This window comes from Battus philenor, unplaced genomic scaffold (genome assembly GCF_028537555.1).
Source record: "Battus philenor isolate CCGP_79_NKW_IND1 unplaced genomic scaffold, ilBatPhil1.0.hap1 SCAF_3, whole genome shotgun sequence".
NCBI classification, from domain to species: Eukaryota; Metazoa; Arthropoda; class Insecta; order Lepidoptera; family Papilionidae; genus Battus; species Battus philenor.
The window spans coordinates 8,398,003-8,416,487 of NW_027181693.1; the positions used below are offsets into that span (position 1 = coordinate 8,398,003).

The 18,485-nt window shown below is 33.6% G+C and overlaps 1 protein-coding gene across 2 annotated transcripts in view; it reads right to left on the reverse strand.

The window, feature by feature from the left end:
* LOC137926832 (lachesin-like) overlaps positions 1-7,256 on the reverse strand; it is an 81,305-nt gene extending 74,049 nt beyond the window's left edge. For both annotated transcript variants that reach the window (XM_068770547.1, XM_068770546.1), the window contains exon 1: positions 6,910-7,256. In XM_068770547.1, coding sequence (XP_068626648.1) covers positions 6,910-7,048 — 139 coding nt within the window. In that variant the 5' untranslated portion in view covers positions 7,049-7,256. The remainder of the gene's footprint in view (positions 1-6,909) is intronic.
* Between the last annotated feature and the right edge of the window lie 11,229 nt (positions 7,257-18,485).

Consider the following 18,485-nt stretch of genomic DNA (forward strand, 5'->3'; position numbering starts at 1 on the left):
ACGGGATAAAACCATTATTAAGTTTTCTTAATAATTAATATTTTTCTACAGTTGGACCCTTTCATCAGTAACGTATTTTTCATTTCATGGTTAATTATAATCATAATTTGTATAAAAAATTGTATCCTTTAGAATAACATTGGGTGCAATGTTTATAAGTTCGAATTACAACTGATGTACTGGCACAAAATCAGAGTAATACCAATTTATTTCCATTTTTCGGGCCATTAACCCTGCACAATAACACGGTAGCGGAGCACCCTAGTGAAATGAACGCTGTACGAAATAGTTCCAAACTGGTATCATCGTTGCAAATGTAAATGAACAATTAAAGCGTCCGCCGTGGCCAGAGACAATGATGATAATTATTTTAGTTTGTGTCGACGCGGCTGTCAGTCGGCGCTGGGCCGCCCGCCCGCTCACCCGTTGGAATGCTCCTCGGACCCCTGCGCTCGCCATTATACAACGACACTTCTGCTATTCGTAAATTATTATCAGCCAGCGCTTTCATTACTTGGTTTTGTAACAAAGGAGCTCTACAGTTGTAGGCACGTAGTGACTCAACTTCAGAAACTTTGAATTCACCGCGGCACCAGCTCCATTGTTCTCGCCCAGTAATCAAGGCTCATATTAGACTAAAGATGAAATTTTGATTAATACGTTACGACGTTATCGCAAGTTCGGAACGAGGAGTTCCAGGGACAGCCAGCAACTTGATAATTGCACCCGGCCATTTCCATTGCCTCGCTGCCAATTCGAGATCCATAATTGTCATTGATATTTCAAATACGATAGAAATGGAAGGTTCAAATAGATAAGAGTTTTTTTCTGTCGGTTTGAGAATTACTAACAAATTGTGTATAAAAAGACGCTAAAAGAGTTATATAGCAAAAATATGAAATAGCCAATAAGTTACCAGATGGATGTCCAGGCGGAAATGTTATATTTTACATGACCTGAGATTTACTTATTCAAACAGGGCGAAATAAAAGCAGACAAATTTACACGTAGTCCTAACACAAGAACTCAAACACTCGGATAGGGTCACATTGGTAGAGATGAAATGACATTTTCATGGCAAACGATCCGGTAATTAAATTTCATTGATTCAAAGCTCATTTGCGAAGTGCGTCGAATGCCTACATATCAGTGGGCGCGCGAGAGTTGCGGGGGAATGAAAATGGCTCGCATTCGGCAGTGGCGGAATGCTTTCAGTGCGCGTAATTCAGTTAAACGTGTAATTTATGACTAGCCAAATTACTGGCATCGCTCTGTCTGGCTATCAAATATAATCCTTAACAGTAAAACGTTTCATAACTCATTACAGCTATATGACAATGATAGTTATAAATTGATCAAAGTTTTCCACGCGACTGACCTAGGTTAAATTTTTTATTAAACAAATGTGTTTATTAATTGTAACAGCCCATTCAGAAGACAGCGAAAAAAGATTTTGTTAAGGACACTTGCCAGTTATAAATTAATTTGAAAATCAGATTATTTGTTTATTTCTTATTTAGGTTATTTATTATTTGGGTTGTTTATTATTTGTTATATACATATTTATTATTTAGGTTGTTATTTATTATTTATTAGATTATTTATTATTTAGGTTCTAAATTAAAATTTCAATCAAAAATTTTTAACAGTATCATGAAACTGTTATGTGTCTTAGAAAAATCTATTAGCTTCAGTAACATCAACTTCACAACGTAATGCTGGTTTTTACGACTTCAAATCTAACCAAAAACCTAGTGAATGATATTTTGTCTACAGCTGGCATAGCGAGTGAGATGTGGTCGCATAAATTTAAAGAATTAAGACATAAGTGGTCGTCCTTTGATTGCTTTTACAAAAGAAAAATATGATTTAATGAAATCAACGAAAATTCAGATTCGATCAGGACAAGTTTATGATATTCTACACACTTTGGACAAAAGGAATTGTTTCATGGTACATATTCTATTCCTCATCACACACAGACTTTCTATGACAAATTATATTTTCTTTTCACTCCACCGCAAGAACTTTGGGCTCATCTGCCTTACAGCACTTATAGGTGAGGTTACAATTTTTTCCCTTCAATTAAAACAAAGCTTAATTTTCTTCGGCTGAAGATGTGCCCGAAAAGAAGTGCGTTTGAAAATGCGATTGAAGAAGTATTAGTTATAGACTGAAAAAAGTGCTAGGAAGTGAACTAGATGGAGAGTCCTTTGAACAGGTTTAATAAGAAAAAATTAGATAAAGTATTAGATATTTTTTTCTTAAAATTTTCTATGCCAGTAGTGAATTGCCCCATTGCATTGTTGTAAGTGAACTTTTTTATTGTAAAAAAATTATAACAATTAGCAAAAATTTATCTTTTTTGATAAATCAACAAGGTCAAATTTAAAAAAAAACTATTAATCATATTTATTTAACTTTAATAATTTTAGGAATTCTTATTTTCACAAAATTGTATTGTAGCTTCTTAATTAACCATGACTGACATATTTACATAGCATTTATAAATACAAGAAATTCAAATGAACTCGTAACGCCAACTCTTTTTCAATATGTTAACAAATCTTTAATGGGTCTGTACGTGCGCATATGTACGTACAGTATATTATACCTTCCTATAAATCTAAAATTAAAAGTATATTATTAATTAAACCATTTAATTTAATTTTAGAGTTTTTAGTTGATCTAAATGTGTGGATCTTAGTTTTATAACTAATTTACATGATTAATCATACCGAAGAAAAAATATATTTTGAATTTGAATTAATTCATATATAGAAGGAAACATGACAAACTGACAGACACTACTTCATGCCGCAATTCGATGCATACCGCATTAAAATGCCAAAGCAAATGCTTCATTCACTTGACCTGTGAAAGGATTCCCATCGTAGGCATTAACATCATGTAAATTTAATTTACTACATTATAAAAAAAATTAAAACAATTAGTTATAGTATAAAATAATATTATTTCATATTTTTTAGTAATCCAACTGCCATAAATAAAACTTGAGAGATACTTGGGATATAATCAATAAGTATATTTGAACGTCCTCTATGTTTGTTAACACGACCTAAATGTGTTAAAGAGACAAAAACTTATGAAAATATTCAGGTGAAAGTTTAGGCCAATGTGATGGATACATCAATACTTTTAAACCCAGCTCTCTAAACATTTGCTAAATAGCTTACCATAAATGTTTTGCCCTTATCGTAACAGAAAACAACACTATTTTTATAATCATGTTTCAAATCTTTTTTCTCCGTGTTCATGTTTTCATTTTCATCTTTCTATATATTTCATTTGATGCTTAAAAATAACTCACCACAATGAAACCTTATTACGAATGAATCCAAATATTTTGTTATAATCTATAGACTAAAAAAATTTTACTCATGATCTTTTCTCTTTTTCCTGACGCAAGTAATTCACTATTCATCACCGTTGATTAATCTTTCCAAAAAGGGTTCGGTTTCAGTGAGTTTCAATAGAGAATTGCAAATGTACACAGGACAGTTTTCTTTCAGTGGGCTCATTTGTTATTGAACTATTTAAAAACATCAACCTTTTTTATGTCTACATTTTTTATAATTAGTCATATTATTTGTGATGATCTATACCTCGCTTAATTTTTTTCCAACATGGTATAAACTATATTAATAAAGATTATGTGTAATTTTTGCTAATCTGACTAATACTGCCCCGTTTTTTCTATTTTTTTTTTATAATATTTCATAGAGTTTTTATTTTTGCATTCGCTCCTTAAGCAAACAGAAAAACAATAAAAAAATTTGAAAAACCATTCTTTCAACCTATTTTTTCGGTTTCTATGTGTAATCATTTTTAATTTAGCAAAATTGGCTAGATACAAATAATACAATAAAAATATGATAAATTGTTATTAAAAATGATAATTCTTTTTTTCCTGTTTGAAACAGTCAGTGTTGTTTGAAGGAACCGAAACCCAGACGGTAAAAAAGAGAACGAAAACGCATAGATGCCTTGGAAATGTGTTCGTGCAGAAATGTATCTACACAATATACATAACTCCCCATTCTCCATGAGCTCGCGATCAAGCAACGACAAATTTGGTCCAGTCATCTTTCTTTGAGCCATGTGTATGGATTTATAACAGGATCTCAGATGATATTCACAAAGCTTCTATCGCTAGATTTAAATTTTTGTGATAATGATTACATTGTAATGATATCGTAATAGATAGCACTTCTTGAAAATCATGTATTCGTTTCTAGTCTAGTTCACAGTTTATAAAATGTGTTATTTTAAAAATAAACAGTGCCGCTGATTTTTTTGCCTGTTGCCTGGTCAGAAGTAATTATTACCTTAACAGTGGTTGACTTATCTAGCCATTCGTTATGGTAAGATATAAAAAAACATAGTACTAAACAACTTTGATGTTAATTTTCATCACTAAATTTGTTCAGATGAGAGCCATCATAATTGTCTTCTAACATTCAATCTTACCTATTATTACACGTTTCTTTTAGTTAAAAAACGGGTCATGTTATTAAATTAATTATTTATATTTTTTCTCCTTGGTATTAAAAATGCATCAAATTATCCGTACAAGTAAACAATACTAACAATTTTGCCACCATACAATAGCTTAATTAGCAACAAATTATAACTAATAATTGATGACACATTCAAATTTAAAAATTAGGTTTTTGAGTAACCAACCTTGCGGTACATGATTCGTGTCCAAAATTATTTTGTACATAAAGTAAGAAGGTGTCGGTTTGTTTTGTCGCCGCCCACTGTCAAGTTTATATAATTAAAATTCGGAGATCAATAATATATATATATGTAATATTACAATAAATTAAAATTTATTTCTACTAGTTTAAGTAAGCCAATATAAAGAAAAAAAACATATTAATTGCGGAATAACTTTTATAGTCTATTGCTTATTTAAAATCGTTATATTATTTTAAAATTTATTAACTAAAATTTTGGTGCATAAAGTAATAAATATTTATATTCTATAATAATTGGATATAAATAACATAATCTTTTTTGCAATTTTTTTCATCATCGATAATCAAAATTTTAACTAATTTTTTTAACAACAATATCCACTACTAATAAAATTAAGAATAACAATGTTCGTTTTTGCTGCATGTGTTAAATTCGGACATCAAATATTCACACATAAATCTATATAGCAATCAATAAAATTAACTACAAGCATATACCGACAAAATGAAGACTACGTCACGTAGTTCATAACTACACATACTAATAAGACATTCTAGGCAAAACAACTTTAGATTTTATTTAATGCCACTTATGAAAAGCATATGTTTTGGACCAATAATGATTCAAACTCATTATCGTCACCATTTCAGCCGGCTTCCCCCAGAGATTTTCAAAATCAAATAAAATTATAATACAAATAAACTTTTATATTAATGTACTTCTAACTTCATTATTACTAATTTATAAACCATACAACGTTAATAAATTAATTAAAAATTATAACGACAAACATTAATTATTTAATCTAGCATTCATTATCACACTCACTTAAGGATACAGTTAATTTTGAAAATAAAACACTTTAATAGAAGATATCCTACACCAAACACTAGTCGCTTTAAATTTAAAAAGCCGTCGTAAATCTTAATGCAGCGCTCACCGCCGTCGGTTCGAAAAAGGCAATTTATGGATAAGAAACAACACCGACAAGATTTAACGGACAGGAGCGCTAAGTCCCTACTATCGCAATATACAACCGAGGCACTTTCATCTTGTTGTAAATATTACCTGAATTACGCTTTTGTTTTATTTAACTTGCTTTTTACACGTGACGAGTAGTATTTTAAATGTCAATCGTCGTTATAGTCGCAAAGTTATACGAGATGCGTACCGTTTTAGACATTTAAATGTAAATATAAAATTACCAATTTTTACCTGTGGTTTTATCCTAAAATAAAATTTATACTCCACATTGCCTTTCCCAATTTTGTACTAAACCCTAAGGGACTTCAATCGCCAAAGATTCATTGTTTAATCATTAAACCAAATTATGACAATTTGTTTTACTTTTAATTTATAACAAAGTAAGATCAGGTTTACATATTCGTATTATTTAGGATAAGCGATAAAATTGTGCGTCACCATAAACTTTGAAATAGAAAATCGGCACTATAATTAGTCTAGTATATTTAAAATTTTGTAAATTTAACATATAGTATTCATTATTTTTAATAATAAATTAAACTTTATACTATATTAAAATAAAGTTTGTTCACATTGTCCATACAGTAATGAACGTGTACAGAAATAATCATTAATGGCATTAACAACATAGGATACAACGGCATTAACGTTAAAAGTCGTACATGCAGTTGAATCAACAGTTACAATATCCATCTAAGAAAAAGACTGTTGAACAAAACAATATCTATTTTATATATTTTTTACATTACGTTTCGTAAAATCTTCTTACTTGACTAAGTGGCATCTATGTGGCATTACAATTTTTTTTTGCTTTTATTTCCTTTTTGTCTTCCATAACTGAGGATCAGATCACTCTTCAACCTTACTATTTGACTTCATTATCATCACATCAGCTGATACACACACTCATTACAAAGCATAGGTCTATAGGCCTCTGCTGCCAACATCCATCGACTTCCCGCGTCCTTGATAATAACGTTTGCTCACCAAGTAGAGCCGACGTGAATAGACTCTACTGGACTTCATTGATTAGATTATTGTTATTTTTAATTATATGAAGGATATATTATTTACTGAAAGTGAACTGAATGACGTTTGATTACATAAATGTTTTTATGTTTACGTTACTGTAACTAAAAGCTAAAAAATGGAATCGTTCTAATAATTAGTGATCGACGCATACTCAGGATGACCAGTTACCTGAATTAGTAAGTGTGTTGTCCCCGAGGCCGGTAGACGTGTCGACGTCGGCGTGCGCATCCGCCGCGGCCACCACGAGCAGCGCGCAGGCCCACACGCAGCTCGCCAGCACCTGCTTCTCCGCCTCGCGTTTACCCATTGCACATCACCAACTAAACCTTACTTTGTTATTTGAAAACCACGGGTATAACCAAATATTATATTTTATTAATTTTGACGCTTACAGAAGCTCTACATTACTTTAAAAAACTTAGTAAAAGTCAAGAGTTACAATATTCGCCGAAGAGTCGGATGCGTGTATAGTTGTGCCGCAGACGCGAGTGCGTGTCCGCTGTGGACGGCGTGGCGGCGAGGTCGCGGCGGCACTGTCGGCTGCTGCACATTGCGACGACCGGCTCCTCCGGAATCTCGCCGTCCCGCGTCGCCAGCGAGGAGGGACGTTGCGCACGCACCCTCCGCGCCGACCAATCGTACTGTAGGGGAGGGCCCGCGCGTAAGACGTACGGAAGTATATGCGAAGGCCTATGTACAATGATGATAGCGGACAGGTGGTTTCGCGGCCTTAATTAGGCTTTTGATAACTTATTACTGGCAACATAAATACGTATAAAACTCGTAAACGATTAAGATAACGTCCGAAACCGCCGCTTACTCTCCGGGATCGATAGTAGTACCTCGCTGGTTTACCTAACGATTATTATTTTATATCATCTATTTAATCTTATTAAAAGAAAACGAATAAATTGCTAGCAGAAAAAGTTAATGGAAACTGTAAGCTCGTTACTTACGGTAACATTTAAAAAAATATATATTTCTACGATTACTTTATGCACAGTTTCGTTTCCTTTATTTTTTTACAATATTGATATTTTTTAGTAGTTTTTAGTAAGTGAATGACAAAAGTGTTATAATAATTAACTATTGTATCTATAAGGAGCTTAAAACATATGATAGAAACTGTGAAAGTAATACTAAAAACAGAACTATATCTATAGTACCGCATTTGGTAAGGGTTTATACCTTATAATCACCGATAAATATCAAATCATTCCCCAAAAGCGACAAACCTTTCTATAAGTATGAAATATTAGATCATTGAAATATAAACATTTTCAATCATTTACTCTTAGAAACCAGATAAACTTAGTACGATGGTGACACCGACAGATTTTTGAACTGGCCAGTTTAAAAATAATCTAAAAGTTCTAAGACATGCCTCTTTACTGTCTTTGTACGTACCTTACATCAATCTGTCACTTACTTTCATTAATTGGCGACAAATTAAAAAATATGTTGAAGTGTAACATATTTTTTACATTGCGGATTTATGGCGTACACATTTTCGTTTCGTTTTTTAATTATTTTCGTTGCAACCTCAGTCAGCAACAGAGTTACGATGGACTTCGGTTAGCTTTTGGTGCTGAAACTCCATTTATCCTACTACTTACAACTTTATTAAAGAGTCAAATAGTGGTCGCAATTGGTGATGTAAGTAATGTTCTTAAACAGCAACTTCTGAAACTAACATCGAAGTTTCACGTTTCATGATAGAGATCTGAGAAAAATTGTTTACAAAAATGAAGACAGGCAGAAGCGTAGGGTGAAGTAGTAAACAATTAAATGGTAACAACAGAGTTGTAATAATTCTTTACACTACTTACTAATTCGTAAGGTAAGCTTCCTTCATACAAACGTCGTAGGCTGAAATATGATTACTTATTTTAAATTTAGAATAGTTCTCGGATACCTCTGTTACGCGAACTCATGTCAAATGTAGTTCTAAAAGCCTTAGGGCTAATAGCATCAACTTCATAAGAATCAATATGAGATGTTTTGTAAAAAGTTCGAGCACGATACTAGAAAAATGCGTCAGTGTACTCGGACAAATAAATGACCGAGTATTTAACTACGGCAAGTCTAGAATATTTGGGTCATCTTCCTTACGGTCCTAAACTTGTACTTGGCGACTTTCATTTATTCCCAAAATGAAAAATAAAAAATGGCCGTCCAGAGGGGATTGAGCGTACTGTTCTCACAAAGGTTTTAAATAATCTAACTATACACAGATACCAGGAGAGATATTTCGAAGAAAAAAAGTCATTAGTTGATACTTAGTGTAATTTTTCGTCTCTACATTAAAATTCAAAATAACTCTTTATATAAGCATTTACACGCACTTTTAAATCATAATTTATTTTTAACAAAAGGTCAGTGTTGCAGTTAGTGAGTAAGCTACCACCAGCTCCGAATGCTGCTCTGTAGAGAAAAGGCGGGTATAATCTCCACATCTGCTATTTTTAAATTTTGTTTAAATATTGTAAAATTTAGAGTTACGTGATATCCACCAATCCCAACTAAATTGGCATAGTGATTGGGACGTGAATTAGACATGGAAGCATTTACACTTAATGAAAAGAAGCATCTGTTCCCACCGAGGGAACATAGCAAGGGATAAGAATATTAACTCGAGTTTTATTTTAAAACCGCTAGCAAACATGGTGTGCCATGAAATAAAGAATAATTTTGTGAATAATAAATTTATAACATTATACTTAGTCGATGAGTCCTATGTATATGGGCTAAAATGCAAAAATACCACTTCAAAGGAGAGGCATTCGAGGTTTACATTTACTGTAACTTCAGATTCATAAAACTGTAATTTACGAATCCTTGCTTGTTTTCCAAGACAACTATCCTTCTCATTTTTACTGTGGTATTTTATATATACATTTAGTGATTTTTTACGTCATATTAGGCCTCCTACGTTAGTTTTGATAATAATTATTTTTCCCTAGAAACCCCTAAAAGAGCCAAAGTATTAAATTGGCCATTATACGCATAGTACGCTAATTAGCATAAAATGTATACATTTTTTTTAATTTTTTACACATAAATTCAATCAGTTATTGAAGTAGTTGATAATTCTATAATTAGAATATAAGCTAATTAGATATTGAGTTATTTACGTCACATTGATACTTATACGTTTTACAATCTACTAAGCTACTAATTGAGTTTTTAGTAATTTTTTTTTAATGAAAAAAACACGCAAGAGTTTCAGTAGTTTATTGAAATGTTTATTTTTAATTAGCCTTAAAACTACTCTCATTTACCCGTATTCAGTCTTTATAGTATAATCATGATAAAAAATTCCAACAAAAAAAATAATAAGTAAGAAGAAAACTGTTTCTGGAGATCTTAGGTTGATTAACGAAATAATGTAATATAAGAATATACTTTCACATTATTATTTCCTTAACAAAATTACACAAAAATAATGAAATTAACAACTATTAGGTGTAAACAAAATCAACAGAAATCTCTGTAGTATAATCAGGTAATAAAATTATCAAAATGCACATTACTAGTAATTCTTAATAAGTCTTCATTGATTTTATTCATTATCGCTTTCAATAATTAACACTATGTCATTAGAGTCAAAATTTTCATAATAACTGTGGTATACAGGTGAAGTAATATATTTTTGTCATAAATCATAAGTCTCTTCTTGGAAGTTTGTATTGAAAACAGCGGACTAAAACATAGTTGTAGAGGAATATCTGTAGGTCTATAGGCAATTTGCCTGCCTTCTTGTTCGCACTGGCTGTTCTGAGATTTTAATATGATTTTCAATAGCATCTTTACTACCTAAATCATAATTATAGTAGAAAACGTATGGTTCATCTCGGCTTACACGAATTGGTTTTATTTTAGACCAAAGAATTTTTTGTCCTTTGGGTTTTTACCCCAGTTAAAGTTTGTATTAACCTGCATTTTTTTAAAGTCTATAATGTTATAAGGACTTCCTTTTGAATTCAAATCAATGAGCTACATTCAGAGGGTGTGTAAATATTCTTAAATATTGAGGCACTAGTAGCGTGTATGGAGTCATATTCATTCTGAGTGTGATCTACTTCAAGGAAAGAGTGCTTTATATTCAAATTAAACTGTTTTGCAGCTGTATGCTGTATGCTGTATCTGTATGATACATAAAAAATATTATCCTATTTCGCTATTTCGTTCCATCTCTTCATTACAATTTGTACTGACTTCCCAATATAAAACTGATAAATTATGTTCTTTTAACGTTTTTTATAATAAAATAGACTAATTTCACCACTTGGGGTCAACAACACTTTTTATGAATCAAAAGTAGAGCAAAATATTAAATTAATATTTTTGTTTATTATATCCCTGCATTGCCTAAATGACTCATATTTATTACTGTATTTAGATGGATCATGCCATTCTTCATACATTTTGAACATTCGGACAAAACTTTAAGAGCCGTTTAAATAAAGTTTATTCCTTCTTTGCGACAATAATATGAATCGACAGGTTCAGAGAACTTAGCGTGGTCCAACACACTTTTGATCATTTTTGCATCAATAGATGTTTTATGGTGATCAAGTCGACCTCTATTATCAACGAAAGTGAGCCAACTCGTGACAGAAAATTTACTTGCAACTTGAACTACAATTAGTTCCCATCATTTTTAGTCCACAACGAATAGTATTCAAAAACATCGTTTTGAATACCACTTCTTTCGTTTTTTGTTTATTTTGAGTCATCCAAATTTGATGAAATACAACATTTCTTGCATCTTCACCAATTTTTTGGAAAAAATCATTGGACAATACCCCGCGTATCTGATTCTCACGACTCTTTGGACCTTGTATGTTTAAATTCATGGTATATATGCCTTTACTGTAATCAAAAATTGTGCTTTAATGCAGAATTTTTTTAGTAGCTCACACGATTAATTGTATTGATTATGTTGATAATATACGTTTATCACAAAAAAGTCAAAATTAGTCAATTGTTAGTTTGGGCCATATACGTACGGACCCATCGTAGTAAACATGACATAACGACAAATATTATTATTACGAATAATGTCGAAGTTTACTCTTATTACATACAGGCGTATGTGAACGGTTTAACTATATCAGTATAATTTAAATCATACTGTTAATATTTCTAACATGACAGAGTGATAAGTACATGACGTTATCAGGGTATACATTATTTATTGCCATCCGCAAACCGCATAAAGCGAGTAGGATGTTACCAAATAATAACTCATAACACTTACGCGTGTTTGATAAAAATGTGGTACCTCATATATATATAAACATAAATAATAATGCAAAAAAACATTTACATTATGTTTTAGCTCCTCGTGAAGGATATACTTACGCCTGTCTCAAATAATGTTCCAAAAATGAAACAACATTTTTTATTAGTACGTAACATTTAATAATAGTACAGTGTGTTAGTTAAACATTAAAACTATATAAAGCTTATTCAAAGTGGTCGCCATTGGTTACAATACAGTCCTTTAAACGTTAAGGTTAAATATCAATAGCAGTACGCACTCTTTCTGGGAAAATTTTTCACTGCCAATCATATAGATTGTATTAGGGACTCTAAATTATCATGCCGATGAAAGCAAGCCTTACTCTCTAAATTACAGTCTTCATCTCTGCTGAAGTCCGGAACGATTGTTTTTAAGATTTTTTATGGACCCCGTTCATAGGTACCTGTCGTGCTCCTCGTATCGTGGGTGTACCGAGACAATATTTTTCTTAATAAAATAATAAATTTATTCACTTAATAATTTTATATTCATGCTCATTTTTTGTCCTTCTTTTATTTTATATAAATGTGTTTTGGTTATCTTCCTGTTATTAGTAACATTTTTCTATTATTCTTCTCTATGCTTTATATTCCTTTTTTACATCGCCATTCTTAATCCAACTTCACCTCCAGATTAGTAGTTTTTTGTATATTAATTACATAATCACATTATCTCACAATTTGTGTTTCATTATAATCTTACCCGATTACGTAGTACGTAGTTTTAGTTATTACTATGTACAAGGCGATGTCTCCTCCTCTGTTCATTACTGCAACCGAAACTGCGATCGATTTGGTGCGCACCAAATTCGGGCCAGCCGGTGATTTTGTGCACCACGGTCTAGTTCTCTTCCGGGTAGCAGATAATAGGTGCACGATGGGCTCTCCTTGAGCTTAAACCTATGGAGGTACTCGGAGAATCTCTCGTTTTCAGTGAACATTTGGTCCAGAACCGCGTCCAGCACGCGGTCGTCCGAGAATAACTTCCGCGTTACCGAAGTCGTCGTCCCTTCCATATACTTCATATTCCATTCGCCGAGCATATAAACATCAACCTAAGCCGTCGCTTGACAAATGAAATATAGTATCCCTTATAGTCAAGTCTTCATTTACTCTTTAGGGCCGCGTTCTTGGCTAACTTGTCCGCGCTTTCTAACCAAGATTTGGTAGATCTATATTTATGACCCAGCACCGAGTTTTGCTGAAAGGACCATTCTGGGTTGTTGAACATTGTGTTAATAGGGGGATTTACTAACTTCTCAAGAATAGTATTAAGATACAGTTGTATCGATGTTTTGATACCTTTTTCATAATAATGGCTCAGTTACTCCTTCATCGCTAACACCCCACCAAGCCCTCACTGAAGTCTGATAACGCCCATGTTGTACTCTGTTGACTAATTGGCAACCTCCTTCAGAGCTTATACATAAATACTGTCGTTTTGTTTGTTAAAATATTGCTCATCTGTTTAATCAAAAAGTTTCTAATCCATAAAGAAAAATTTTCTGTGACCTCTCTTTATGTATCGCTTAAGTGTTTGGTTTTGATCTTATTACCCTTTTTTTAATTATTACTTAAGAATTAAATATTGCGAAGGTTGCAAATGTTTATATGTTTCTAGATGCTATCTTCATCTCTCGAGATAAAACCTTTTCTTTCGAACAGGACTTCTCAGAATTTTCATTACTCCTTTGATCTTCTTTTACGTAAGAATATTACGTGGACGGCCAGATCTTTTTCTGTCATAAACAGAGGAGGTTTCATTGTTCCTATCGATAGCCCGGTACACATACATTTGACTAGTATCAAACGTATGAAAAATACAACACCAGCGATGCAGTTATCTTTATCACTACACTCCATTTAAATAACAGAAAATATTTTACAATATATTGATGTGAAAATAACAAAAAACACAATGAACAACCTTATAGAAATGACAGATTCAAAATTCTAAATTATTGTTTCGTTTATAGTTAATTATAACAGTATTTATGGCCTGATTTAGTACATGCATATTTTGTTTAACCCAGAATTTCACTACCTAGAACCATTAAATTATTTGTAACTACAATCAGTTTATACAAGGGGTCCCATGATGAATGGATAATCCTGAAGTGCATAATAATAAGCAGAAGTTATCAATCGTGCAAAAAAAATAATATAAAAGAATCACTCTGAGTTGTCTCTATGTTTGGCACTAATCGGAATAACATAATTCCTGAAGATGCCCCGTGGAGGGGCGAAACACGTGTTGACTGAATTAACGGTGGCAGTTGTGTAAATCGCATTATTTGCCGCATATGCATTTATCAGCGGGCTGGCGGGCGCGCCCGCCAAAAAGTAGCAGTCGTGCAACAAAGTGCTCCGCCCGGGCGGTGCATGTGCGGAAGTGGCTAAATATTGGTCTTTATCTTTCTTAGGATGGGCTTCCGCAAGGTAACACCTGATTCCATTAAATATTTAAGATCAAACACATTTTTAATAAAAAATGCAGTAAGTTGTTACAAAATTTGAGTTCAAAATTCGAGAGCCTTTGGAAGAATTTGTTCTTCCAAAGTATGAAAACGTATGAAAACCAGAGTCAAAATAATTAAAAATATGGGCAGTTAATACAGTATAAAAATGGTATAAAACATTGTTTTATTTCCTTCATATGCAGCGATTGCTATAAAGATACTAAAACAGTAAATTCGACTGTTAAAATCTTCTTTAGCTCTATGAAATCGAACAAATTAAGTTGTACATAGATAAAGCTTTATTTTATAGCAGATGTTCGATTTGTTCACCGGCAACTATGATGCAAGCCCTATATCTTCTATAAATCTCTATAAATATCAAATGTAGCGCCGTTAAAATATATAAATAGCTATTTGTTTTAATTAATCAGTTTCTTCAAACATATATTTATTTTTTATATTGAATCCAAAAATAGTGTCCACCTACATACGCTTAAGAGAAGGTTTTAGCGACAAGTTTGTAAACGATATAAATAACGACTCCGACGTCACAAGGGAGAGTTGTCTCGTTGATCATTAAAGAAGTTTTAACGCTTTTAACCGAATAAGATTCTGTATTGTATATAAATTGTGTTGAAATTACCTACAAAATGTTGCTATGTTAGGTATGTGTGAGATATATGATATAAGAATCGTTGACATTCCCCTTATATTTAACACTTTTGCAATTACTACCTATTTCCCGAAATCGGTCATAGAACATGAAAAATATTTTATTACAATTGCAACACACATACAAATAATTGTATCAAAGATCTGAAAATATTCTCGTTTAATCATAGTAAATCGTATAGCCTTGTAAAATTCTTGAATTTATATTGAAAATTCGTTTTTAAATTAGGTTCACTTACATAGCTTCGTCGTATGGTACTACAGAAGATTAGATTAGTTCTGATGTAAATTGCATACGTTCCTATCGAGAAAAATATAGTCTATTTCAGGGAAAAGAGTATTCAATTTAATATTCATTTCTGTTCTTCATATTGCAATTAAATTTATTGATAATCTGTCCGAGAGACACAATTCTTAATTACTTTAGTACAACAAAACCCTAAGCATTTTAAAGTTCGAGTCTCCATATACATTTCTTTTCTAGTAGCATTATTGTTAGCAATCATTAAAATCACGTAGTACGAGTACGTAGTATTCTGAACGGAAGTTTGCGTTGTTGTAATAAGGACATTATTGGAAGTTATTATCAGATATGAGAAAAATTGCTTGCACGTTGCATTTTTTTAATATTATTCTCATTATTTGTAAAATAAAATAATGTTTGTGAGCTGTAACTTCAAAACGGCAAAAAAATAAAGAGTTGAAAAATTTGTATTAGCATTATGATAATTATTAAAAAGCGTGTATATCATTATCAGGTTAATTTTGCTGATGAAGCCAACGCTATATTGTCTTAAAATACTATTTCTGACTGTAATGATTGAAAATACTATTTAACAATAATAACATTCTTATAGACTGGGACCTCTTGGCCCGTTCTTTGATAAATATTTTAATGAATAAATTTAATGTTGACTTTACTGGTATCTACTATAGGGGTGCTTTTTTCTACTACTTAAGAATAATTAGCAAACATTGAGGTAATTTTTCTTTGATCTTTGTATATATCGGAATCTTGGCAACTTTTATTTTGTTCCTAGGTTTTAAAAAGGTTAAAATTGCATATTAATTTTATAAATCAGATGGGACTGGAACCCTGAACTCAAAAACAGTTTGGTGTATAACAATTCTGGGCTATCAAATCGAAAATATCTTAAACATCATACTTCCGAACTTGTTTTGAACACTCTTGAAATAAGGTTTAGGGATAAAAAATTGTTAATTTTTTATTGTAAAGACGTCGAAACAGCTTCATTTATAGTAACCTAATTTTTCGAACCAAAGTGAATATAACCTCGTCACTGATGCTGAACAAATGTCACAATCACCAAACATATAACATAAATCAATTTAATTGCAAGGCCTGTTTGGCTCTAGGAATTGTCAGACTTTTTTGACCTGTAAAGAAAGACTTTCAAAACTGTGCACGTTATGTGTTTTTTAAATAATTTTATAATGAGAAATATACGTAAAATAACGAAAACATAGTGCAAGAAATAAAAATTCGGCTTTGTTATATAATGTTAGGGCATGGATGCACAGACCATGCGCATGCGGCCCGCCGGTCGAATATCCGTGGCCCGCCGACAGCAAAAATAATACTCTCGTACATTCGAAAAATATTGAATTCTATTCCAGAATAAAACCAAAAAAATATATGTTCGAAAAGTAATTTGAATCTTACGCGCGCGCTATTTGAAACTAGCGCCCAAAAATGCTAAGTCAAGTAACAGCGCTTGCCGCCTTTATATAAAGTTCAAAATAGTAGAGAAATCAAGAATTTTCTAGCGCGGTGTGAGCAAGCGAGATAGTCCCGAATTCCCGATTGCTCGCGTAAATGCTTCGCGATACGCGAAGCTTCCAGAGTCGTATGCGCGGTATAAAAACCACGCTAACCGCAGCAACCGACAATAGAAACAAAAAGTGGGATGCGCTGTTTAGAGACCTCGAGCCTTCGAAAGTTGCCTTCTGGCAACTGGCTCGGTGTATGAAAGCAGACAAAGTTTCCACCACCCCTCCTCTCTTACGCGACACTGACAACTCCCTTGCTTTCGATGATATCGACAAGGTTGAATGTTTGGCTGACAGCATGGAGAAACAATGCACTCCCTCAACCACTCCAGTGATCCCACGACATCGACGCGCGGTAGAGAACAAGGTCCGAAGCCGGTCGGTACATCCTCCTTCCGGACCAGACATCCCTCCCGTAACCTCTGACGAGGTCACTGACCTAATTAAGGGCCTGAAAAATAAATCAGACCCCGGCCCTGACGGCATCTCCAACAGGGTTCTCAAAATGCTCCCGCCCCACCTCATACTCCTCCTTGTCTCGATTTTTAATTCCCTTATCACAAGCTGCACTTTTCCTAACACCTGGAAGGAAGCAGTAATGATAAGAATTAAAAAGCCGAATAAACCACCCAACCTTCCAACTTCGTACCGCCCTATTAGTTTGCTCAGCACTCTAGGCAAACTATACGAGCGCGTACTGCTCAAGCGCCTTCATCAGGTTTCCCGCGATTTTCGCCTCATTCCCGACGAACAATTCGGATTCCGCGCTCATCATTCTCGTGTCCACTAAGCCCACCAATTCACGGAACACATTTTAGCTGGTTTCGCAAAACCCCGTTCTCTGACCACGAGCGCTGTGCTATTCGACATCGCCAAGGCATTCGATAAGGTCTGGCACAACGGCTTATTGTATAAGCTCTACAAAATGGGTCTGTCTACAAAATGGATCGTGCTTTTAGATATCGTTTAGACGGTACTCTATCCTCTCCCTGCCCCTCAGGGCAGGCGTCCTCCAGGGCTCCTGCCTATCCCCGCTGCTTTTCTCGCTATACACCAGCGATATACCCATCGACCTAAAGGTCAACCTAGCCCCCTTCGCGGATGACACAGCGCTCTTCGCTACGGGCAAACACGCAGCCACTCTAACACGCCACCTCCAACGCGCAACCAATCGACTAGGAAAATGGTTTCGCAAGTGGCGCATAGACGTGAACCCTGACAAAAGTCAGGCGATCGTCTTCAAACTATCCCGTCAACATAGATGTAGGCTCGGACAAAACCCAGGCGTCATATCCCTCTGCGGTCGTCCTATCCCCTGGACGAAAACCGTTAAATACCTAGGTGCCACCTTTGACACTAGGCTTCTATTCCACAGGTACACTGGCCTAGTCGCCTAGTTGTCCCTCAGACATAAACTTCTTCTCTATAAAACCTGTGTAAGACCCGTGTTCGCTTACGCAAGCGTAGTCTTCGCCCACGCCCCGGTGCACATACTACAACCCTTACAGACGTTAC